This window comes from Heterodontus francisci, chromosome 23, assembly GCF_036365525.1.
Source record: "Heterodontus francisci isolate sHetFra1 chromosome 23, sHetFra1.hap1, whole genome shotgun sequence".
Taxonomy (NCBI): domain Eukaryota; kingdom Metazoa; phylum Chordata; class Chondrichthyes; order Heterodontiformes; family Heterodontidae; genus Heterodontus; species Heterodontus francisci.
Genome location: NC_090393.1, coordinates 77,022,060 through 77,048,225, shown reverse-complemented (window position 1 = coordinate 77,048,225; position 26,166 = coordinate 77,022,060). Strand labels below are relative to the sequence as shown.

At 44.3% G+C, this 26,166-nt stretch overlaps 1 protein-coding gene across 1 annotated transcript; it reads left to right on the top strand.

Annotated features, from left to right (window-relative positions):
* Positions 1-10,096: 10,096 nt before the first annotated feature.
* Positions 10,097-25,746, top strand: LOC137382952 (probable G-protein coupled receptor 139). Its single transcript, XM_068055527.1, has 2 exons — positions 10,097-10,277; positions 24,848-25,746. Exons 1-2 carry the CDS (start codon positions 10,097-10,099, stop codon positions 25,744-25,746), a joined length of 1,080 nt encoding a protein of 359 aa, XP_067911628.1.
* The last annotated feature ends 420 nt before the right edge of the window (positions 25,747-26,166 follow it).

Sequence of the window (26,166 nt, the reverse complement as noted above, 5' to 3'; positions counted from 1 at the left end):
TCTGTCAGGAGGCTCATTGGTCCAGACGTATGATACTCTGTATGGGGTCATGATCTAGGATGTGTGAGAAATCCCTCATTCAAACAAAGAACAAAGAACAGTACAGCACAGGAACAGGCCAGTCGAACCTCCAAGCCTGCACCGATCTTGATGCCTGCTTAAACTAATACGTTCTGCACTTCCAGGGCCCATATCCCTCTATTCCTTTCCTATTCATATATTTGTCAAGATGTCTCTTAAACGTCGCTATCGTATCTGTTTCCACCACCTCCCCTGGCAGCAAGTTCCAGGCACTCACCACCCTCTGTGTAAAGAACTTGCCTCGCACATCCCCTCTAAACCTTGCCCGTCGCACCTTAAACCTATGTCCCCTAGTAACTGACTCTTCCACCCTGGAAAAAAGCTTCTGCCTACAACTCTTTCCATGCCGCTCATAACTTTGTAAACCTCTATCATGTCGCCGCTCCACCTCCGTCGTTCCAGTGAAAACAATCCGAGTTTATCCAACCTCTCCTCATAGCTAATAGCCCTCCAGACCAGGCAACATCCTGGTAAACCTCTTCTGTACCCTTTCCAAAGCCTCCACGTCCTTCTGGTAGTGTGGCGACCAGAATTGCACACAATATACAATTTACTGTATACATCCCCACCTGCCTTACATCTTCCAAGATGCATTACCTCACATTTTTCCAGATTAAACTCCATCTGCCATTTCTCTGCCCAAGTCTCCAACCGATCTTTATCCTGCTGTATCCTCTGACAATCCTCATCATTATCTGCAACTCCACCAACCTTTGTGTCGTCCGCAAACTTACTAATCAGACCAGCTACATTTTCCTCCAAATCATTTATATATACTACAAAAAGCAAAAGTCCCAGCACTGATCCCTGCGGAACACCCGAGTCACATCCCTCCATTCAGGAAAACACCGTTCCACTGATGCCCTCTGTCTTCTATGACCGAGCCAGTTCTGTATCCATCTTACCAGCTCACCTTTGGTGACTTCACCGTTTGTACCAGTCTGCCAAGAGGGACCATGTCAAAGGCTTTACTGAAGTCCATATAGATAACATCCACTGCCCTTCCTTCATCAATCATCTTTGTCACTTCCTCAAAAAACTCAATCAAATTAGTAAGAAAATTCGACAAGCCCTTAATTTGTCCTCATATTTGGATTTTGATTTGGAACTGAAACTTTGGCAAAGGTCCCAAATCCGTCTGCGTGAATCTCAAGTGCTTTGGAAATAAAAGAGTGCGAGCAACCAGGATTAGAGGCACTTCAAAGACCAACACTTACTTTGAATGTGTTTTTCTGGAATTAGCATTCAATCTTCACCCCTCCCTTGATTTTCTTCTCATTGAAGCATGTTCTGGATGATTTGTACCTGGAAAGATGTTTATGCCACCAATATACAGTTGATACTACCTGATATCAGGTTTTGCAGATGGCATTTGTCTGGGAAATGCAAACAGCGAGGAGAATAGTAGTAGGCTTCAGAAAGACATAGGCACATTTGTGAAATGAAGCGGCACACAATGAGTTTTAATGTGAAGAAGTGCGAAGGATACATTTGGGAGGATGAATGGGGAGAGGCAATATAAATTAAATGATACAACGTTGACAGAGGTGCAGGCACAGATTACGCTCATATACACAAGTCTTTGAATATGGGAAGACACGTTGCTAAGCTTGTTAATATGATTATAGGATATTTGGCTTTATATATAGAGACAGTGAATGAAAAAGCAAGAAGCTATGCGAAAACTTGCTGAAGCATTGATTAGATTTAAGCTGAACAGTTGAGACTTATTCTGGACATTACATATTAGAAAGGATATGAACGCCTTGCAAATGGTGCAGGGGAAACTTACTGGAATTATGTTATGGCTGGGTGATTTCAGCTGTGAGGAAGATTGAAGGAGCTGGAATTATTCTCCTTAGAGAAAATACTATGAAGGGGACATTTAATAGCCGTGTTCAAAATTATGTGGAGTTTTAACAGAGTAAGGATAAACTATTTCCACTGGAACCTGGGCCGGAAACAGGATTTCAAGCATTTGGCAAAAGGACAAGAGGGGATATAAAAATAACATTTTTTAATATACGGCGAGTTATTATAATGTAGAATTCACTGTCTGAAGACATGATGGAATCAGTTCACTTGTAAGTTTCAAAAGGGAACTGGATTACTACTGGTGGAGGTGGAGAGGTGATTTGCAGACGTATGGGAAAAAAGCAGGCGAAAGGGACAAAATATAAAGCTCTTCAAAAATTACACAGGCACGATGGACTAAATGAATTGTTTCCATGCTGCGTGATTCTCCGATTCTGTGGTGAAACAAGCCATTGATTCATTATATCGTGTGTACAATAGGTTTCCAGTAGTTTTTGGGCCAGTGGCTCATTGTTATTTACACCCTGATAAAGGTAACAGCAGAACAGTAAATACAAAGTGCCGTTGAGGCCAAGTAAGTCGACAATTTCTTGATCAGAATATGATGTCGCAGTATGATCACAGGCCAAGCCTGGATTAAAACAGTCAAATACAAACTTATTTATGTTATTTATATTTTATTTCAAGTATATTTGTTCTCAGGATATGGGTGACACTGACAGGACTGGCATTACTTGTCCATCCCTGGCTTCTTTGGGCCTCCTTATCTCGAGAGACAATGGATACGCGCCTGGAGGTGGTCAGTGGTTTGTGAAGCAGCGCCTGGAGTGGCAATAAAGGCCAATTCTAGAGTGACAGTCTTTTCCACAGGTGCTGCAGAGAAATTTGTTTGTCGGGGCTGTTGCACAGTTGGCTCTCCCCTTGCGGCTCTGTCTTTTTTCCTGCCAACTACTAAGTCTCTTCGACTCGCCACATTTTAGCCCCATCTTTATGGCTTCCCGCCAGCTTGGTTACCCTGGTTACCATGAGGAAATGGTGGGCCTTCATCGTGAACCACTGCAGTCGTGTGGTGAATATGCTCTCACAATACTATACAGAAAGGATTTCAGACTTTCAACCCAGTGACGTTGAAGGAAATGTGATATACTTACACATCTAGATGGTGATTAGCTTGGAGAATGGGAACGTAGAGGTGATGGTGTTTTGCAATACAGTTCAAGCTGATTTCTACTTCCTCCCCTGTGTCTTCTGTCCCCTTTGTGCCATTTGTATGGAAGCTGGGCGGCACAGTGGCACAGCGGCACTGCAAATGACAATGCAAGCACAGACCTGTCGACCCTGCAAAGTCCTCCTCACTAACACATGGAGGGCTTGGGCCAGAGTTGAGAGAGCTGTACCACACACTAGTCATGGAACAGCCTGACAGAATCAGACTCACCGAAACATACATACAGACAATGTCCCAGGCACTGCCATCACCATCCCCAAGTATGCCCTGTCCCACTGGCAGGGCAGAGGTGGCGGCACAGTGATATGCAGTTCGAAATGAGTTTCCCTTGGAGTCCTCAACATTGACTCAGGGTCTCATGGCAACAGGTGGGCAAAGAAACTTCCTGTTCATTTCTGCATACCACCTCCCCCACCCCCACCCCTCAGCTGATGGATCATTATTTCTCCATGTTGAACACCACTTGGACGAAGCACTGGGGGTGGCAAGGGCGCAGAATTTACTCGGTGTGCCGGACATCAATGTCCATCACCAAGAGTTGTTCGGTATCGCCAACATGGACCAAGCTGGCCGATTCCTAAAGGACAGAGCTGTTAGGCTAGACTGGGTTTGTAGCATGTGGTGAGTGCACCAAAAAGAGGGAGCAACATTCTTGACCTCGTCCTTACCAACTGTCTGCCGCAGATGCATCAGTTCATGGCAGTATTGGCAGGTGTGGAGTCCTTGTGGAGGCGAGGTCCCTTCTGTACTGTAACTTCAAAAACTATTCATTACAATTAGAAGTAGAATAATGCGCCACTTACTCCCGAATCAGCTTCTTCCCCTGTACCGAAGAGAGAGGCAGCTACTGGAGGTTGAGAAAAGAAAGAAAGGAGCCCCTCCATCAGTGAATTCCCTCATTCACCAACTCCACCTTACACTCTGGGCACTCAAAGTATCTCTCAGTGCAGACCTAGGCTGAAGGGAGAACTAGGCTGAATAAAGCGAAGAAGAATATAAGAGGGGCAAAGAGAGAATGTGAGAAGAGACTGGCAGCTAAGATAAAAGGACACCCAAAAGTCTTCTATAGGCATATAAATGCTAAATGGGTAACAAGAACAGGGTGCAGTTGATTAGGAACCAGGAAGGCGGCCTGCACATGGATACAGGGGGCATGGCTGAGTTATTAAATGTGTACTTTGCTGCCACAGGCTTAGTAGAGCCGCAGGTGTTGGATATACAGTATGGACTAAACATTGGTAAACAGGAGGTATTAGACAGGGAGGATGCACTTACATCTGATAAGTCAATGATGTGCATGGGATGCATTTTAGTTGCTGAGGGAATTAAGGATGGAAATTTCGAAGGCACTGGTCATATTTTTACAATCCTCCTTAGATACATAGGTACTACCAGAGGACTGGAGAATTGCAAATATTATAACAATGTTCAAAATGGTGTAAGGACATTCCCCGCAAATGCAGGCCAGTCATTTTAAACTAGGATAGATTTTAAAACCATAATCTGGGACAATGCCAACAGTCACTTCCATATATGTGGAAGAAATTCAGCACGGATTTGTTAAAGGCTAATCGTGGTTAACTAATTTGTTTATGTTTTTTGGTGTGGATGCAGCACAGTTGATGAGGGTCATAATAAAAGCAAGAAATGCTGGAAATACTCAGCAGGTCTTGCATCATCTGTGGAGAGAGAAACAGAGTTAACGTTTCAGGTCAATGACACTTCATCAGAACTGGCAAATTTTAGAAATGTAACAGGTTTTAAACAAATAAAGCGGGGGTGGGGCAAGAGAGAAAAAAAGTGTTGAAAGGACAAGGTCACAGATAATAACTCACCAGAAGGTCATGGAGCAAAGGCAAATGGTTTGTTAATGGTGTGCTCAAAGACAAAGCGTTCGTGCAGAGAAGTTGGAAATGGACAGAAAACTAAACAAGCACGAGCATGAAAATAACTCTGGGTAGGCACATGGTTAAAAATGAATGATGAAACAAACTAAATCAAAATAAAACAAAAAGTGAAAAAGTAAGAACAAATAAACAGAAAAAGGGGAGCCAGGCCTGCTCTGAAATTATTGAAATCAATGTTTAATCTGGCAGGCTGTAGCGTGCATAATCGATAAATTGGTGCTAATTGGAACACTGCAGCAAGCCCAGGACAGAGATGTGAGCATGAGAGCAGGGGGGTGTTTTGAAATGGCAAGCGACCGGAAGCTCGGGGTCATGCTTTCGGACTGAGGGAAGGTGTTCCGCAACGCGGTCACCAAATCTGCGTTTGATTTCTCCAATGCAGAGAGGACGACATTGTGAGCAGCGAACAGAGTATACTAAACTGAAAGAAGTACAAGTAAATCGATGCTTCACCTGAATGTAGTGTTTGGGGCATTTGAAAGTGAGGAGAGGAGGTAAAAGGGCAGGTATTACACCTCCTGTGATTGCAGGGTAAGGTAGAATGGGAAGGGGATGAAGTGGTGTGGGTAATGGAGGAGTGGACCAGGGTGTCACGGTGGGAACAATCCCTGCAGCATGCTGACAGGGGAGGGGAGGGGATGGTGCGTCTGGTAGTGGCATCACGTTGGACGTGGCAGAAATGACAGAGGATGATCCTTTCGATGTGGAGACTGGTGAAGTGAAAGTGAGGACAAGGGGAACCCGGCCGCCGTTCTGGAAGGGAGAGGAAGGGATGAGGGTAGAGGTGCCAGACACAGTTGAGGGCCCTGTCAACCACAATATGGGAAAATCCTCGTTGATAAAAAAGGAAGATATATCAGAAGCACAGTCGTGGAAGGTTGCAAAGCTGCATAATCAGAGCAGATGCGTCGGAGATGTAGAAGCTCGGAGAATGGAATGGAGTCCTTACAGGAGGCAGGGTATCAAGAAGTGTAGTCGAGCTGGCTGTGGGAGTTGGTGGGCTTATCATGCAAATTCATAGGCAGCCTATCCCCAGACATGGAGGCAGAGAAGTCGAGGAAGGGAAGAGTAATGTCGGAGATGGACCACATAAAGATGAGAGACGGGTGGAAATTGAAAGCAAAGTTGATAAATTAGTTTTCAGTTCGGTGCAGGAGCAGGAAACGGCACCGATGCAGTCATCAATGTATTGGAAAAAGGGTTGCGGGTCGGTGCCTGAGTAGGATTGAAACAAGAAATGTTCGGCATATCTCACAAAAAGACAGACATAACTGGGACCCATGTGGGTACCCACAGCAACACCTTTTGCTTGAAAGAAGTGAGTGGAGTTGACGGAGAGGTTGTTCAATGTGAGAACAAGTTTAGCCAGGCGGAGTAGGGTGGTGGTGGATGGGGACAGGTTGCGCCTCTGTTCAAGGGAGAAGCAAAGTGCCCTCAAACCGTCCCATTGGGGGATAGAGTGTCCATAGAGTGGACGTCCATAGTGAAGTGGAGGCGGATGGGGTCAGGAAACTGGAATTTGTCAAAATGACGTCGGACATCAGACGAGTCACAGATGTAGATGGGAAGAGACTGAACCAGGTGAGAAAATGTAGAGTCATGATAGGAAGAAATAAGTTCATTGGGGAAGGAACAGGCTGAAACATTGGGTCTGCTGGGACAGTTCTTCTCGTGGATTTTAGGAATCAGGTTGAATTGGACTGTCTGGGGTTGCGGGACTATGAGGTTGGACGCTGTATAGGGAAGATCTCCAGAGGAGATGAGGCCAGTAACAGTCCTGTAAACGGAAACTTGATGTTCGGTTGTGGCCATTTCATAACACCCCCTGCTCTCATGCCCACTTATCTGTCCTGGGCTTGCTGCAGTGTTCCTGTGAAATCAACGCAAGCTCAAGGAACAGCATCTCATTTACTGATTAGACATGGTACAGCCTGATGGACTGAACATTGAGTTAAATAATTTCGGAGTATGACGGGCTCCACGTTTTATTTTTATTTATTTTTCTTATTTTTCTTCTTTATGTTTATTTATTTCTTGTATTTTAGTTTGTTTCGCCATTCATTTTTTTTTTACAATGTGCCTTCCCAACGTTTTTTTCATGTTTCTGCTTTGCGCCAGGGCTGTATATTTTTCTGTCCATTAACACCCTCTCTGCACTAACACTTTGACTTTCAGCACACCATTAATCTACCATTTGTCTTTGCCCCATGACCTTCTGGTGAGTTATTATCTGTGACCCCTTGTCCGATCAACACCTCCCCTTTTGTTATTTTTTGCCCCACTCCTGCTTTATTTGCTTGAAATCTTTTACATTTCTAACATTTGCCAGTTCTGATGAAGGATCACTGACCTGAAACGTTAACTCTGCTTCTTTCTCCACAAATGCTACCAGACCTGCAGAGTATTTCCAGCATTTCTTGTTTTAATTTCAGATTTCCAGCATCCGTAGTATTTTGGTTTATTGATGCGGGTCATGCTGTTGCTGTGGTCTACATGGACTTGCAAATGGCATTTGGTAAAGTGCTACATAACAGGAAAGTTGAAACTCATGCAATAAAAGGGCTAGCGCCAGCATTGATACGACGTTGACTGCGTGACAAGAAGCAGAGAGAGGTCTTGAAAGGTTGTTTTCAGAATTGGGTGGAAGTACACAATGCGGTACCCCAGCAGTCATTCCAAGGACTGTTATCTTCTGTGATATATATTAGTGACATGGACTTGGGTGTAAATGGCACAATGTCAAAATTGGCAGATGGCATAAAACTTGGAAATGTATTCAACACTGAGGGCGATAGTGACAGACTTCAGTAGGATATATATAGGCTGGTGGATTGTGCAAACAACTGGCAAATTACATTTCACACAGGGAAACACACATTGATGCATTTTCGTGGAAAGGAGAAGCGAAGCAGTAGAAAATAAATGGTGTAATTGTAATGGGATTGCAGCAACAAACTAGGTGCACGTGCATAATTCTATAAAGGTAGCAGGACGTGTTGATAAGATTGCTAAAAACAATTAACATCGTATGTGATGGTGACAAAAACAACTATCCTCGTTCCCCTCGGCCTTACTGCTCTCTGTGTCAAAGTTGATGATGGAGTATTCCTCCAATGCCTCTACACTGTCGTGTAGCTGGGTGGAAAGGCTCTCACCTGCATTCCTTTTGATATATCTAATCATACCCAAAGAATCATTTGCAACAATTTCACTTCCTGCCCCCGTACCATTACCTCTGGTGTCCCCCAATAACCTATCCTTTCCCCCCGACTCCTCTTATTTCTCATCGACATGCTGCCTCTCTGTGACATCATCCAAACACAGTGTTACTTTTCACATGTACGTTGAGGATACCCAATTCTACCTCACCACCACCTCTCTTGACTCCTCCACTGTTATTAAATTATCAGACTGCTTATCCGACGCCCAGTACCTGCTGAGCAGATTTTGTTTTCCTATTAGTTATTGGGAATACTGAAGCCATTGTCTTTGATCTGCACGGCAAATTGTGCCTTCGCCACTGATTCCATCCATCTCCCTGGCAACAGTCTCAGGCTGAGCCAGACTGGTTGCAATCTTGCTGTCACATCTAATCCTGATATGAGCTTTGAAACACATATCTTCCCCATCACTATAATGGCCAATCTCCACTTCCGTAACATTGCATCACTCCACACCTGACTCAGCCATTCTGCTGTAGTAACCCTAATTCATGCTTTTGCTACATCTAGACTTGCCTATCCGAACGTTCTCCTGGCCAGCCTCCTAAATTCCATCGTCTGTAAACTTCAGGTCATCTAAAACTATGTTGCCAGTGTCTTAGCAAGCACTAAATACCGTTCACCCATCTTCAAATCCCTTTATAGCGCGGCCAGTCCCAATCTTTGTAATCTCCTTCAGGCCTACAACCCTCTTAGATACCTTCACTCCGACAATTCTGGTATCTTTGGCAATTTCCCAATTGTAGTTGCGCCACTAGTTTTGGCAAGGCCTTAAGCTGCCTCGGACCTAAGCTCTGGAATATCCTCCCTACACAATTCCGCTTCTCCACCTCGATTTCCTCCTTTCAGACACTCATTTAAAACCACCACGTTGACCAAGATTTGGTCACCCGCCCTAATATCTCCATTTTGGACTCCATAACATGTTTTATAATGCCGTGGTGAAGTGCACTGGGACGTTTTATTATGTTAAAGGAACAATACAAATTCAAGTTGCTGCTGTTGTCCCCTGTGGAACAGCAATGTATTTTTCTCCCCAGCCTGAAAAAAAAAACAACGGCTCACTACTTCTGTCTATCTCCTGTACCTTAGCCAACTGAATATTTACACTCCCAATGCCCCTTTGATCCACTGGTTTCAGTTTACCTATGTCTATTAAATGGCAATTGATCAAATGCCTTGTAAAGGTCTAGAGATAAAATAAACCGTACCACCCTCAACAACATACTCCCTTACTTCATCAAGGAAATCATTCAAATTTGTTAAATGCAATGCACCTTTAACAAGACCATTGTCGTTTTCATTTATAAACACGCATTTGTCGAAAGAATGGATACGTTAGACCTGGCCCATGGCTGAAATTTTCCCAGCAGCAATGTTATTCCAACTGTATTGTAATTACAGGGTATATCCCTTTCACCGTTTTTTTTTTATAACAGGGTGCAACATTTGCAAATCTCCATTCCTATGGCAACACTCCCATATCAAAGGAGCATGCAAGTCAGTGTCTCCACTATTTCCATTTTTCCTTCCCTCAGCAACCCTCAGACCTGGACCAGTTCTACTATATTGAAGTACAAAAATTATTGCGTTGAAAAGGGGTTAACTGAACCTATTTGTTCAGCAACAGCATTTACTGTCACTCACCAGGTGCCTAATTGGGTCACTGGAGAGTTTCCCTCTTCTATTAATAAGGGACTCCTTTGAATGTCTATCCCATAGTGTCAGTGGGAGCATCACCTCCAAAACTAACAGAGATTATCAGCTGCAGTGACCGAGAGAGAGAGGGAGCGAGAGAGAAGATCAATCATAATCTGAGAGCAACATAGTGTAAAGTTACAGCAATGGATCAGAATATGAGAACAATAGATTGGAATGTTACAACAATGGACAGGAGTTTATCCTATTGGCTTCACTATATTATTGCAGATTATGAAAACATAACAATAGACGATTGGATATATTGCATATTTAAGTATATTCAATGCGTTTACTATCCCATTCTCGCTATTGTTGGTGTTCCTGGTAAGTCCCTCTATCCAGCTATTAACTCAACAAATCATTGTTAATTGTTTTACTGTGTTGACAATTAACTCTTTCATCTTGGCTGCTTTTGGTGTCACTGCTATGTCTCTGTATCCAGCTGTTGGATCCATAAACTGCATTGCATTGCATTACTGTTCTTACTATTTATGTAATGGGAAGTTTGGAAGCAATTTTCCTCAGGCCCTGTTGCAAATTCTGTTCCCTATATGCCAACGTCATCCGTCTGTCAGGGCAGTATATGAAGCTGAACCAGACCTCTTACACCCTTTGACCCTGAGCTGAGTTGCAACCTCATATCCTCTTCATCACCAATCCAATCTACTGCCACCTCCATACCATCGTCCTCTGCCTCAACCCATTAGCTGTGTAAATCCTCATCCGTGCCTTTGTTCAATACAGATTCGACTATTCAAATACTATCCTGACTGACCTTTCTGGTTAGAAAATGGCGTAGAACTAAGCCTATCTAAAACTTTGCTGCTTGTGTCCTAATTCACAGCAAATCCACATGACCCAAAACTCCTGTTCTCACTGACTTACATTGGTCCCCATCCTGGCAATGCCTTAATTTTAATCTTCCTATTCCTTTTCTGATATTCCTTTATGGGTCAGCCATTCAGTTAGACCTTTCCTCCTATCCATTTTCCAATTAGCTGCAAATCATTTACAGACGACAATCACATGATTGTTCCAGTGCAGAAGGAGGCCAATCGGTCCATCATGTCTGCAACGCTCTGCAAAAGAGCAAATCATTAAGTCCAATTACCCCGTTTTCTCCTCATAACACTGCACATTCTTCCTTTTCTTATAACTGTCTAATTCCTTTCCAATGGTTGAATTGAACCTGCCTCCACCACACTCTCAGGCAGTATATTCCAGACCTTATCCATTTGCTGCATGAATAATTGTTTCTTCATGTCGCTATTGCTTCTCTTACCCATTACATTAAAACTGTGCCCTCTTGCTTTCTATTCTTTCATGAATGGGGACAGGTTCGCCCTAGCTACTCTGTCCAGAACCCTCATGATTTTGAATACCTCTATTAAATCTATCCCAACCTTCTCTTCTGCAAAGGAAGCAGTCCTAAATTCTCCAATCTGTCTTCACAACTGAAGACCCTCATCCGTGCAACCATTTTCGTAAATCTTTTTTGCAGTCTCTCCAATGCACTCACATCTTTCCTGAAGTGTGGCTCCCAGAAATGGACGCAATATTCCAACTGAGGCTGATTATAATATAATTCTCATTCAACTTGATGGGATTGAGGTTCACAAGGAGGAGGTGTTAGCAATTTTGGATAGTGTGAAAATAGATAAGGCCCCTGGGCCAGATGGGATTTATCCCAGGATTTTCTGGGAAGACAGGGAGGTGATTGCAGAGCCTTTGTCCTTGATCTTTATGTCGTCATTGTCGACAGGAATAGTGCCGGAAGACTGGAGGAAAGCAAATGTTGTCCCCTTGTTCAAGAAGGGGAGTAGAGAATGCCCTGGTAATTATAGACCTGTCAGCCTTACTTCGGTTGTGGGGAAAATGTTGGAAAAGGTTATAAGAGATAGGATTTATAATCATCTTGAAAAGAATAAGTTCATTTGCGATAGTCAGCACGGTTTTGTGAAGGGTAGGTCGTGCCTCACAAACATTATTGAGTTTTTTGAGACGGTGACCAAACAGGTGGATGAGGGTAAAGCCGTGGATGTGGTGTATATGGATTTCAGTAAGGCGTTTGATAAGGTTCCCCACAGTAGGCTATTGCAGAAAATACGGAAGTATGGGATTGAAGGTGATTTCGTGCTTTGGATCAGAAATTGGCCAGCTGAAAGAAGACAGAGGGTGGTGGTTGATGGCAAATGTTCATCCTGGAGTTTAGTTACTAGTGGTGTACCGCAAGGATCTGTTTTGGGGCCACTGCTGTTTGTCATTTTCATAAATGACCTGGAAGAGGGTGTAGAAGGGTGTGTTCGTAAATTTGCGGATGACACGAAGGTCGGTGGAGTTGTGGATAGTGCCGAAGGATGTTGTAGGTTACAGAGGGACATAGATAGGCTGCAGAGCTGGGCTGAGAGATGTCAAATGGAGTTTAATGCGGAAAAGTGTGAGGTAATTCACTTTGGAAGGAGTAACAGGAATGCAGAGTACTGGGCTGATGGGAAGATTCTTGGAAGTATTGATGCGCAGAGAGATCTTGGTGTCCAGGTACATAAATCCCTGAAAGTTGCCACCCAGGTTAATAGGGCTGTTCAGAAGGCATATGGTGTGTTAGCTTTTATTAGTAGGGGGATCGAGTTTCGGAGCCACGAGGTCATGCTGCAGCTGTACAAAACTCTGGTGTGGCCGCACCTGGACTATTGCATGCAGTTCTGGTCACCGCATTACAGGAAGGATGTGGAAACTTTGGAAAGGGTGCAGAGGAGTTTTACTAGGATGTTGCCTGGTATGGAGGGAAGGTCTTACGAGGAAAGGCTGAGGGATTTGAGGTTGTTTTCGTTAGAGAGAAGGAGGAGGAGAGGTGACTTAATAGAGACATATAAGATAATCAGAGGGTTCGATAGGGTGGATAGTGAAAGTCTTTTTCCTCGGATGGTGATGGCAAACACGAGGGGACATAGCTTTAAGTTGAGGGGTGATAGATATAGGGCAGATGTCAGAGGTAGTTTCTTTACTCAGCGAGTAGTAGGGGCGTGGAACGCCCTGCCTGCAACAGTAGTAGACTCGCCAACTTTAAGGCCATTTAAGTGATCATTGGATAGACATATGGATGAAAATGGAATAGTTTAGGTCAGATGGTTTCACAGGTCGGCGCAACATCGAGGGCCGAAGGGCCTGTACTGCGCTGCAATGTTCTATGTTCTATAACGTGATTTTATTCCTTTTCCGTGGATTTTAGCTCTGCAGATACAGTGGTGCCTGTGCAACGGAAGTCCGAGTCCATGGCACTGTGCGAGTTTTACTGCCAACTACTCAGGGAATGTCCTGCACTGTGTCCCTCAGAACCTCGGAGGTAGTCCTCTGAGTCACTTTTCCCTGGTCTCTGTTTCTCTTGCTGTTCTGTTGACTGAAGATTCTTTTCTTTCTTCCACTGGCTATTCGCGCTGCTTCTCGTGTTCAATACCTGCTCCTTTCACCCTTTTCTCCTTTGAGCCTACGTGGCAACTGACAATCGCCTGGTCTTTCTCACCCATGCTGTTTATTCATCATTTTGTAACCTTTAACATTACATTCTATGCTTAGTCCTCTGGTATCACTTATCTCCAGCTTCTTGCAAATTGTTCATTCCTTATCCAAGTACTTCAGACAAACAGTTGTGACATAAGTTACGGCAATGTATTTTACTCCACTGATATCAGAGCTCAGAAACTTCAAACTTCCTCTTTTAATTGTAACTTAAGAAATGTTTTGCATTTCGTTATCTGCTTGTTTTCAACATAATACCACTTAAGCACATTCTTTGCAGACTTTCTTTTGCGAAACATTATGAGACTCTGTTTCTCGGCTTCATGTTATGTCCAACTGACCTTACACATTTTATTGTTACGTTAACAATATTTTGAGGCATTCTTCCCCATCATAATCGCTTCTATTTAAGCTTTTACACATTTATTACATTACACCATGCACTATACAGTTTTAATATTACACCATGCAGGTAAGCTCTACCGGAAAATGCAAAACGTGGAAGTATTGCGAACCGTGAAGAAGATAGTGAGATTTCAAGAGGTTCGTGGTTAGTCCGGTTTTTTGCAGATGGGATTTAATGCAGGGAAGTGAGAAGTGGTTAATTTTCGTTGCATGAACGCTAAGAGGCAACATAAAATAAAGGATACATTTCGAAATGGTGTTCAAAAGCAAAGCGAGTCGTTTTTATAAATAGAGGAATAGAGTACTACGCAAATAATTTAAGATTAACCTTAATAAAACGCTGGTTCAACCTCAACGGGAGTTGTTTGCCCAGTCCTGAGCACCACACTTCTGGAGGGTTGTCAATGCATTAGGGAGGCTCCCGAACATATTTTCTTTTTCTTTTCATTCATGGGATGTGGGCGTCGCTGGCCGGCCAGCATTTATTTCCCATCCCTAATTGCCATTCAGAAGGTTGTGGTGAGCTGCCTTCTCGAACTTCCGCTGTCCATGAGAGGTAGGTACACCTGCAGTGCTGTTAGGAAGGGAGTTTCAGGATCTTAACCCAGCGACAGTGAATGAACGGCGATATAGTTCCAAGTCAGGATGGTGTGTGACTTGGAGGGGAACATGCAGGTGGTGGTGTTCCCATGCATTTGTTGCCCTTGTTTTTCTAGTTGGTACAGGTCATGGCTTTGGAAATTGCTATTGAAGGAAATTTGGTACGTTGCTGCAGTGCATCTTGTAGATGGTACACACTGTTACCATTGTGCGTCGGTAGTGCAGCGAGTGAATATTTGTGAATGGTATGCCAATCAAGCGGGCTGCTTTGTCCTGGATGGTGTCGAGCTTCTTGAGAGTTGTTGGAGCTGTCCCATCCAGGCAAGTGGATAATGTTCCATCACAATCCTGGCTTGTGCCTTGTAGATGGTGAAAAGTTTTGGGGAGTCGGGAGGTGAGCTACTCGCCGCAGGATTCCTAGCCTCTGACCTGCTCTTGTCGCCAAGGTATTTATATGGTTACTCCACTTCAGCTTCTGGTCAATGGCAGCCCCCAGGATGTTGATTGTGGGGGAGTCAGAGATGGTAATGCCATAAATCGTCAAGGGGAGATAGTTAGATTCTCTCTTGTTGGAGATGATCATTGACTGACACCTGTGTGTTGCAAATGTTACTTGCCACTTAACAGCACAAGCCTGGATATTGTCCCGGTCTTGCTGCATTTCTACATGGACTGCTTCAGTATCTGAGCAGTCATCAGTGAACATCCCTATTTCTGACCTTATGTTTGAAGGAAGGTCATTGTGAAGCAGCTGAAGATGGTTGGAACTAGGACACTACGCTGAGAAACTCCTGCAGTGATGTCCTGGAGCTCCGATGATTGACCTCCTACAGCTACAATCATCTTCCTTTGCACTATGTATGACTAACCAGTTGAGAGTTTTCCCCCTGATTCCCATGGACTTCACTTTTGCTAGGTCTCGTTAATGTAATACTCGGTAAAATGTTGCCTTGATGTCAAGGGCAGCTTCTCTCACATCACCTCTTGAGTTCTTCTCCTTTGTCCATGTTTGAACGAAGACTGTTATGGGGTCAAGAGCTGAGTGGCCCAGGTGGAACCCATATCGTTCCAGGGATGAATGTCTGCAGTTACATGGATAGATTGGAGAATCTGGAATTGTTTTCCTTGGAAAGGAGAAGGCTGAAAGTAGACCTTATTGAAGTGATGGCATTCGTGAGGGATCTGGACAGTGTAGAAAGGCAGAGACATTGGTAGAAGCATCGAAAACCAGAGGAGACTGACTTAAGGTGATTGGCAAAAGAGCTAAAGGCGACATGAGGGAAAATATACTTACACAGCGAGTGCTAAGCTGGAATGCACTGCCTGACAGTGCGGTGGTGGAAGATTCAATCGTGGCTTTCAAAAAGGAATTTGATAATTATCTGAAGAGAAAATCATGCAGGACAACGGAAAGCGGGCAGGGAAGTGTTATGAGCTGAATTGACTTTGCAGTGATTCAACACAGACACAATGAGCTGAATTCCCGCCTTCTGGGCTGCTACAACCCAATGATTAGCGACTCTATACACGTCTCTAAGGGGTACTTGTTCTGGTGGTGCGAGGTCCAGATCAAGTAACAAAGACTTCATCAGTGCTGGGCTGTTGCTCTCTCTCTTCCTACTGGAGCTGCAGTGTCTGGGATCCTGGCAGTTTTAAGTCTCATTGAAAATGATTAAAATCATCATGGGAGGGTTGGGGTGTGGCACTGGGGTTGGATGGAAAGCAGGAGGTCCATTATCCTCCATTTGTAGCGTGCACATCATCCCAGCCAGCAGACTGAGAGGGCGTTGCAAGTTAAGGAAGGCAGAAACGTAGCATTATCCTGAGTACCCTCAGTGACACCATATGTCACAGGCTCTGTCGCAGCTGGCCCCACATAGCAGAGAACTAGCTTCTACCTCAGGCTCAGGGAAAGAATGTATGCTTGGCCCCCGCCGGTCCTCTGCTGCTCCCTGTGATTATGGGCAAACTTGTCCTGCAAACAAGAGGGCAACATGTCAGTGATTGAGTTGCACTGTGCTTGGGTGATGTGCTTGCCATAGCTGAGCATCTGGTGGTATGTGGAAGCTGCGAGAGGTGGACGTGAGCTTGGCGTCAGTGGAATTCATTGAAATGAGGAGGCAGCACGAAGTTTGTGTGTCACCTGCCTCAACAGAATGGGGCCTGGGAAGATCGTGAATCACAATCCCTGTGCCTAAAAAAGCAGCAAACTATTCTCTCTCACACACGCACACACGCACACACTGCCCCTCTGTCTCTGACTCATAGAATCAGAGCTATGCAGCACAGGAAGTGGTTATTCGGCCCATTGCATCAGTGCTGCCGCTTTGAAGGAACTATCTAATCAGTTCCACTCCCCTCTTCTTTCCCCAGCTGTTTTCTTTTCCATTCTTTTTCAAATATTTGTTAATTTCCCTTTTTCAAGATGTTATTGAATCTGCTTTCACCATGTTTTCAGGCAGCGAATTCCAGATCCTAACAACTCGCTGTCTAAGAACATTCTCCTCATTTCGCCTATGCTTCGTTGTCAATTACCTTCAAGCTGAACTATCTGACACTGCATAATTATTCTCCTTCTTTACGCTATCAAACCCCTTCATGATTTTGAGCTTCGCTCTTAAATTTTCCCTGACCCTCCGCAGACCTAAAGAGAACAATCCAAGCCTTTCCAATCTCTCCAGTTAACTGATGTCCAGATCGTTGGTAACATTCTAGTAAACCATGTCTGCATCTTCACTAAGTCCTGGACATTTTTGTCAAAGTGTGGTGTTCAGACTTGGAAACAATTCTCCAGCTGAGACATAACTACTGATCTATAAAATCAGCATTTCTCCCTGACTTTTGTTACTCTATGCCTCTCTATGAAAAAAACAAAAAACTGTATGTTTTTTTTCCCACAGCCGTCCCACCTTGGCATGCTGCCTTCAAACATCTGTGTGCATACACCCCAGGTATCTCTGTTTCTGCAGCCACATTAAAATGTTAATATTTAAATTATATTGCCTTTTATCACACTTTCTGCCAAACTGCATCTGCCAAATGCCTGCCCATCTCACCAGTCAATACCTGTCCTCCTGCAGTAAGTTACCATCCTTCTCACTGTTTATTAACATTTCCGAGTTTCACCCCATCTGAACGTTTTTGTTTACTGTAGCTGGCATACATTAACATACTTCATGAAATATCGGTGGCCCCAACACTGATACTTGTGAACCACACTCTGTACATCCCTTCGGCTTGAAGAAGCACCATTCTCCACTACTTGATAATTGTATGTATTCATATGTAAGTGGAACACTATGCTTTTTGGAATATAACGTGACAGCAGAGAATATTTGCCGGAAGTGGATGGCTGGAAACAAAGAAAATAAATTCGCATAGCAAACTAATGTCCCAGTGGAAAATGACAGAAAGTAAATGTAAAATGTCAGGTTATGATGACCCTCCGATGTTCTTTGAATCTGAACTGTATACCAGTGGAAGGGCGGAGTGGATATGTTGCCTCTGTTTATGTCCCGACAATAGAGGATCAAGGCTGGTCTTTACTTTGTCACTTTCTACGAAATGCAATGTTAGAAGTCGAGTATTCTGTAAATTGGATGCTTATCAATTGGGTACTAAAGCACGTTTGGATCTTCGGTTGGAATTCTTGGATGAAATTTACCAGAAAGATGATCAATCAAATGCCTATGAGGCATGATTGATGTGTTTGTTGCGAACTAGATTCAACTGTGGTAAAGTGTGCTTGCACGTTGACAGCATGCAGAGATTGAAAGATTTCAGAAAACATTTGGTTATTCGATGGAGGTATATATCATGGACAATGACAACTTATAGAAAGTTGAGGAAATTCAATTTGAAGATCCATGGTTCAGTGCTAGCATTTAAATTGCTCGATTGTTTATGGTGTCACATGTGGACAAGCTCCTGGGTTCTACCTGGGATACCGTTTTCAGAAAAAGAAAAACGTCCCATTGGATCATATGTCATCTGCCTGAAAAAAGGCTGTGGAACAGTCATTCCCTTCAGCCTTGGCAGGATAAATGGGAAATTCTGCTGAAAGACTCAATAATTCTAAGATTTTGAAATGGTCCAGATACGAGATACAAGCACCAGTACAAACGAAAAGTTAAATGCAGGAGGAATAAGGATGATCGCACCTTGAGACGGTCTGGCTATTACAAGAGAAGACAGAATTGCAACAACAAAAATAGGTGAATGAATCCCAGGAATGCCCAAGGAACAATTGATAGGTGCTTCAGATGTGACTCCAAGTATGATTATGCAATGTCCAACCCAATGCAGAATGGCCGGGTCCTCGAAATAACCCATGATGCAGAGATTTCTGAGATCGGAGAGGAAGATAATGATGAATCTGAACACATTTTACTGGTCGCAAGCCGTTTTAGTCCGATGATTGATGTGTTTGTTCCGAACTTGATTCAACTGTGGTAAATAGTGCTTGCACGTTGACAGCATGTGCATCAGATTGGTTAAAATGTTATCTGGATTCACACAACCGTGAGGATCGACACAAAGTTAAGGAATATAAAATTACTACCAAAATAGGTTTGATGATGTCAACACACTGAAGTCACTAAAGAGATTTGTAATTCCATGTGAAATTTGAAGTAAGCCACGTTATTATGTAGTCTCTAGTGAAATACTTTTACTCTTGAGTAAACATTCAGTGAAAAAGGCACAAATGAAACTTGCCATGGAAGGTGATAAGGCAAATGTCGTTGGAAAGTCAGTGAATTTTCAGTTTACCCAGTGAAGGCATTATTTTATATACTTAACAAAATATGTTGTTTGTAGTCAGAGAATTAGAGAAGTATTAATAGCATCTTGTAATAAGAATCAGAGCGAGAACAGAAGGAAATTGTCTCGAAGTTACACAGACAATTTGCTCACCCTGGTTGTCAAAGAAAAAAAGAAGACCTGCTAAATGATGCAGGTGAGATTGTTCAGGACTATACGAAGTTAATAAAAGTGATCAGTGAAAAGTTTGAAAACTGCAAAAATTATCAGAGGACGCCATCATATCCTCCTGTAAGCCTTCCATTGGCACATGACTTCATCATGGTAGTTGCCATGGATTTAAAGGTATGAGGCAAGACAGACATATTTTCATTCTATATTTTGCAGATTTAGCAATCAGATTTAGTCTTTTTGCAATAATATATGACAAAGACAGCAGGGTAATTATTGATAAGATCATGAAAACATGGACAAGAACTGGACGTGGGGTACCAGCCCATTTCTGACTGATAATGAAGGGGAATTTGGCAATGACGAATTCAGGGGCATTATTGTTATAAACACCACAGCTGAAAGTTCTTTCAGTAAAGGGCTCTGTGAAAGGAATCATGTGGTGATCAATGAAATATGACATCAAATCTTAACTGACCAACCAAGCTGCAAGTTGACAACTGTCCTGGCATGGGTGGTTCATATGAAGAATTCGCTTCAGACGGTTGGAGAGTGTAATCCCTATCAGATTGGTCCACAGGCGAAATCGCAAATTGCATTCTGCTCTGTGTGATAGTCCTCGTGCCCGAGAAGGTACAGCAATTAGATTCATTTTGTCCAGCACAATTGAATGCCTTACATGCATGGAGACGGGCTTTCATCAAGGCTGAGGTCTCTAACAAAATCCAGAGCGCTCTAAGGCATCGTAGAAAGCGATCTAAGACAGCATTTAATTCAGGAGATTGGGTGCACTACAAAAGAAAGGGTACTGGGAGTGGAAGGGCCTTGGTAAGTTATGTGGTCGCGGTGGTAAGATGGTAGTTCTCAAGCATTGCAATCAAGCTGTTAAGACTGATTCCTCACGATTAATCCGGGTTGATGACAAAAGATCAGTATTTGAGCAGCTGACAGAGGGAAACGAGGCACCTTGTACCTCAAATGTTCATGCGCTTTGTGATGAAAGTGCTGAGGAGCACAATATGGTGGATCAAGCGTTGGATCGTGGTAATGTGGGCGATGACGACGCGCTGGTCAGAGCTACCACATCCAAAGGACAGTTCCCCCGAGTAGGTACTCTGGTGACGTAAATTCAAGAGGGGTCTAGTGAGTGGAAGGAAGTGACAATTGTGGAACGTCCAGGAAAATCTACTGGTAATCATAAATATTGGAAAGAAAACACTCAGCAAGGGAGAACCACTCGTGGCATACTCAGGAGGTGAAGGACATTAGCAAGTCTGTGGATTGGGAGAGTTTCAGAAACCAGCAAAGGACCTCCAAAAAGTTGATGAGAAAGGATAAAATAGAATGCCACAATCGGAATCATAGAATTGTTACAGTGCAGAAGGAGACCATTCGGACCAGCGTGTCTGCACGCTATCTCCGAAAGAGCAATTCGCTCAGTTCCATTCCCTAGCCTTCTCCGCACAACCTTCCACATTCTTCCTTTTCATATATGAGTCTATTTCCCTTTGAACTGCTGCAATTGTAACTGCCTCCACCAGTCTCAACCAGTGCATTCCAGACCTTAACCACCCTCTGCATGTCACTTTTGCTTCTCTGACCAAATACGTTAAATCTGTGCCATCACGATCTCGATTCTTTCACGAGTGGTGACATTTTCTCTCTATCTACTTTGTCCAGACCCCATATGATTTTGAATACTTCTATCAAATCACCTCTCAGTGTTTTCATCTACAAGGAAAACAGCGCTAACTTGTCAAATTAATCTTCATAACTAAACTTCTTCCTCCTTGGAACCATTCTCGTGAATCTTTTCCGTACCCTCTCCAATGCGTTCATGTCTTTCCTAAAGTGTGGCACCCATAACTGGATGCAGTACTCCATCTGTGGCCGGACTACTAACTTATACAAGTTCAACATAGCCTCCTTGCTGTTGTACTCGATGCCCCTATGAATAAAGCCCAGGACATTGCATGCTTTATTAACCGCTCTGCCAACCAGTCCTGCCAGATTCAATGACTTATGTACCTATACACCCAGGCCACACTGCTCCTGCACCCGTTTAGAATTGTACCCTTGATTTTATATTGTCTGTCCATGTTATTTCTACCAAAATGAATCACTTCAAATTTCTTTGCATTGAATTTCAGCTGCTATTTCTCTTCCCATTCCACCAACTTGTCTATGTCCTTTTGGAGTTGTACACTATCCTTCTCACAGTTCACAATGCTTCCAAGTTTCGTATCATTTGTAAGCTTTGAAATTGTGCACTGTACACAAAAGGTCTAGGTCATTAATATATATCCAGGAAAAGCAAGGGTCCGAACACTGATCTCTGGGGAACTCCACTACAAATCTTCCTCCAGCCCGAAAAACATCCATTAACCATTGCTCTGTGTTTCCTGTCACTCAGACAATTTCGTATACATGTTGCTACCGCCCCTTTAATTCCTTGAGCTATAGGTTTGCTACTAAATCTCTTGTGTATTCCTATATCAAATGCATTGCTAAAGTCCATTGCCACCTCATCAATAGTATTGCCCTCATCAATCCTCTGTTCCTTCCTCCAAAACTCCAGCAATTAGTTAAACCCGATTTTCCCTCAAGAAAGCAATGGTGGCATTCCTTAATTAACCAGCATTTGTACATGTGTTCATTAATTTTCGCTGAATTAATTTTTCTGGAAGGTTCCCCAGCACCGAAGTTTAACTCACTGGCCTGTAGTTGCTGGGCTTATCATTACACGCTTCTGTGAACAAGGGTGTAACGTTTGCAAATCTCCAGTCCTCTGGTGCTACCCCCGAGTTAAAGGAAGACTGAAAAAGTAAGGTCAGGCCTCTGCGATTTCCACCCTTACTTCCCTCAGTATCCTTGGATGCTTCTCATCGGGTCCTGGTTCTTTATCCATTTTAAGTACAGGCAGACTATCCAATACATCCTGAGAGTAAATAAGCCAGTAATATTAACACCAATGCCTTCTTGAACCGTTACATTCCATCTGGTGCGAGTGCCTCCACAGTGTTGTTCGGGAGGGAGTTCCAAGGTTTTGACCTAGTGACAGCGAAGCGTCAGGAAAATATTTCCAAGTCAGGATGCTCTTTGGCTTTAAAAATTGTGGTATTCCCACACGTCTGCTTCCTTTGCCCTTATAGGTGGAAGATGTCACGGTTTGGAAGGTGCTGTCAAAGGAGGGTTGGTGAATTGCTGCAGCACGTCTTGTATGTGGTACAGACCGCTGCCACTGTGTGTCACTGGTAGAGTGAGTGAATATTTATGGTGGTGGACGGGGTGCTAATCAAGCGGTCTGCTTTGCCCTGGTTGGTGTCGAACTACTTGGGTGTTGTTGGAGCTGCAATAATCCAGACAAGTGGACATCTTAAATCACAATCCTGACCTGTGCATTGTCGGTGGTTGACAGGCTTTTGGAAGTCAGGGGGTGGGTTAGTCTCAGAATTCTCAGCCTCTTACCTGCTTCTTTAGCCACAGTAGTTCTGAGGCTCATTTAGTACAGTTTGCGGTCAGCAGTAATACCCAAGATACATGGCCTGCACGCAAGACCAGACCTCGTATAGTACTGGCAATGTCCACTGGGCACTGATTGGAGCCAGCTACCTAGCCATATTTATCTGTGTTTTCGGATCGGCGATGGGCCTTGTCATAATATGGCTGGCATAGATCTGGCAGTGGTCCCAGCTACCTCACCGGCCCCAGTGACCCCACCGCACCATCGTGGAGTGCAGTCCACCAGCAATGGTCCTGGTCCCAAGCCTAGTGTCGTACCAGTGTTGGGGCCATCTCGCTGAGGGCCCTGGACATCTTGCTAGACTAATCTGTTGACCAGGGCTGCTGCAACGCCCCTTGTCCCAGGCTTGGTGCAGTATTGACAGTGTCTCCCGCTTCCTGACTGTTCCCAGGGACCACGCCACACTCTCCTGGTGTGTCTAGGCCACCAGCATATGGCATGTTCCCAGGCCAGATGTATCACCAGCATTGGCCCCCGCTCTCTGACTGGTCTTGCCGACCCTGGCACAATTGGGTTCCGAGCTCAATGTTGCGCATGTCCAAAGCCTGGTGTAGCACTGGCAGCTTCAGCTCTCCTTGACTGGCCCGGATGACACCGCCACACTCACCTAGGGTGCGGAGCTCCAGCGACGGTCATGCTCCCAGGGAAAATCAGCAGCGGACCCCACACCTGGTGGCATTGCCGATACGGATGAAATGCTGGCCCTCTGATTTTTTGGCAGCTTTGCGAGGCGGTATTCCTGTCCTTAAATGGACAGGCGCCACGGCACAGAGCAGTTAATTCCTGGAGTACCGCTGCATTGAACAAAGTATGCTGCAAATAGCCGAGGCTGACAAAAATCTGCCAGCTCCACTGAATTCAGCACATGTCTCCAGCAGAAGGTCTGTCACAGGTAGAATAATTAGAATGTTACTGAATGTGGTAACACATGTACAAATGTCATCCCATACTCCTTCTAACTATTGTTTTTACTCCCATACTGATGTAAAATTTCCCTTGTGTGGAGGTAACTTGGTGACGCTTGGGATTACTTATTGCATTGAATGTTCAGTCATTTCCAAACACTCTTCTGAAATAATTGAATTCCGTGCTGCTTGTCACAGGTGCGGGAATCTCTCAGTCAGTCCATCATTTAACTTTCTATACAAGAGCAAAGTACTGCAGATGCTGAAAATCTGAAATAAAAATAGGGCATTCTGGAAAGAATCAGCAGGTCTGTCAGCATCTGTCTGGAGAGAAACGTGGTTAATGTTTGAGGTCGTGACAATTTTTCAGACCTGGGCGTGCTTCCAAATGGAACCGTTTTTAAACTGGGCAGAGAAAGGATGCAGTGAAGGATTATGATCAACATTGAGTTCAACAATTTCAGTTTCATCTATTTGTCGTTTAATCTCTCCTGCCTTTCAAGATATCGCAGACTATTCCCTTTGTTCTATCATGACGAATCGTTTCAATATGTCACACGATTCAGGAAAACAGGGCCTACTGGGTGGCACAGTGGCGCAGTGGTTAGCACCGCAGCCTCACAGCTCCAACGACCCGGTTTAGTTCTGGGTACTGCCTGTGCGGAGTTTGCAAGTTCTCCCTGTAACTGCGTGGGTTTCTGCCGGGTGCTCTGGTTTCCTCCCACAGCCAATGTCTTGCAGGTTGATAGGTAAATTAGCCATTGCAAATTGCCCCTAGTGTAGGTAGGTGGTAGGGGAATGGTGGGGATGTGGTAGGGAATATGGGATTAATATATGATTTGTATAAATGGGTGGATGTTGGTCGGTACAGACTCAGTGGGACGGAGGGCCTGTTTCAGTGCTGCATAAATTAAAAAAGTAGCATTTCTAAATCTCAGTAAGTCCTCAATCAAACTGATAAATGTGCTCCCAGCCTGGTGTATAATTTCCCTGTTTATTTCTCTTGCTCACAGTTAACTTGCTGACGATTGTGATCCTATCAAAGGGAAAATGTGGACTCTCCAAATGTGTCACTCGCTACCTGGTGGCCATGGCAGAAGCGGATCTACTGGTCATTATACTTGACCTGATATTGAGGCATATTCCGATTGTTTATCAGGAACAGTTTTATTTTGTGCGGTACATCCCCGTGTGTAATATCCACGCCATCCTGCTGTTTGCATCCACCGACTGTTCTGTCTGGTTCACCGTCTGTTTCACCTTTGATCGGTTTGTGGCCATTTGTAGCCAGAAGCTGAAAAGTAAATACTGCACTGAGAAAACGGCGGCTGTGGTTCTAGGAACAGTGACAGTGATAAGCTCTTTAAAGAACATCATCTGGTATTTTATACTAACAGGCTGGTATCGGCAGGGGAACACACCGTGGTTTTGTAAGGTAACTGCAGATGTTTCGAGTTCTCTGGTGTGGGTAACAATCGAGTTCCTCCATCACATTATAACTCCCGGGGTTGCATTTGTGATGATTCTGCTGCTCAATGCTTTCACCGTCAGGCACATTTTAGTTAGCAGCAGAGGGCGCAGGAGGCTCCGGATGCATAGCCGTGAGGAGAGTGTCAAAGACCCAGAGATGCAGAGCAGAAGGAAATCCATTATTTTACTGTTAGTTATTTCGGCCAATTTCATATTATTATGGGCAGTGTTTATGTTATTTTCGATATGGTATCGAATATGGGTTTTGGGTTCTGTGCCTGTATATCTACCAGTTTTCGTGATGGAAGTGGGCTTCACGCTGCAGCTCTTGAGCTGCTGCACAAACACTGCGATTTATGCTGTGACACAGACTCAGTTCAGAGAGCAGTTGAAAAATGTGCTGAAATATCCTTTTACACCAATTGTTAAATTAATTAAATGATGAAAGAAAGAGAATCACTGACTCGTTACATCAGACACAGGAAGGGCCTTTTGCACTGGTCACCGAGTGGGGGTGGGGCCTGCTGCTCTGGTGAAGGGAGTGGGTGCCGGGCCTGTTATCCATGGTGATGGGGGAGTAGGAACCTGGCCTGTTTCCCATGGTGACGGAGGAGTTGCGCCGGGACCTTATTCCGCATGGTAAGACGGAGTTGAGGCAGGGCCGGTTCCCCAGGGCTACGGGGAGTGGCTGCATGCCCTGTTCCCCATGCTGACGGCCGAGCGCGTGCATGGCCTGTTCCCCATGCTGACGGGTGAGTGGGAGCATGGCTTGCACCCCATGGTGACGGGGGCAGTCGAGAAGGGAACAGTTCCCCAAGGGGACGGAAGTGTGGGTGGGCATGTTCCGATGTAGGCGTGGGAT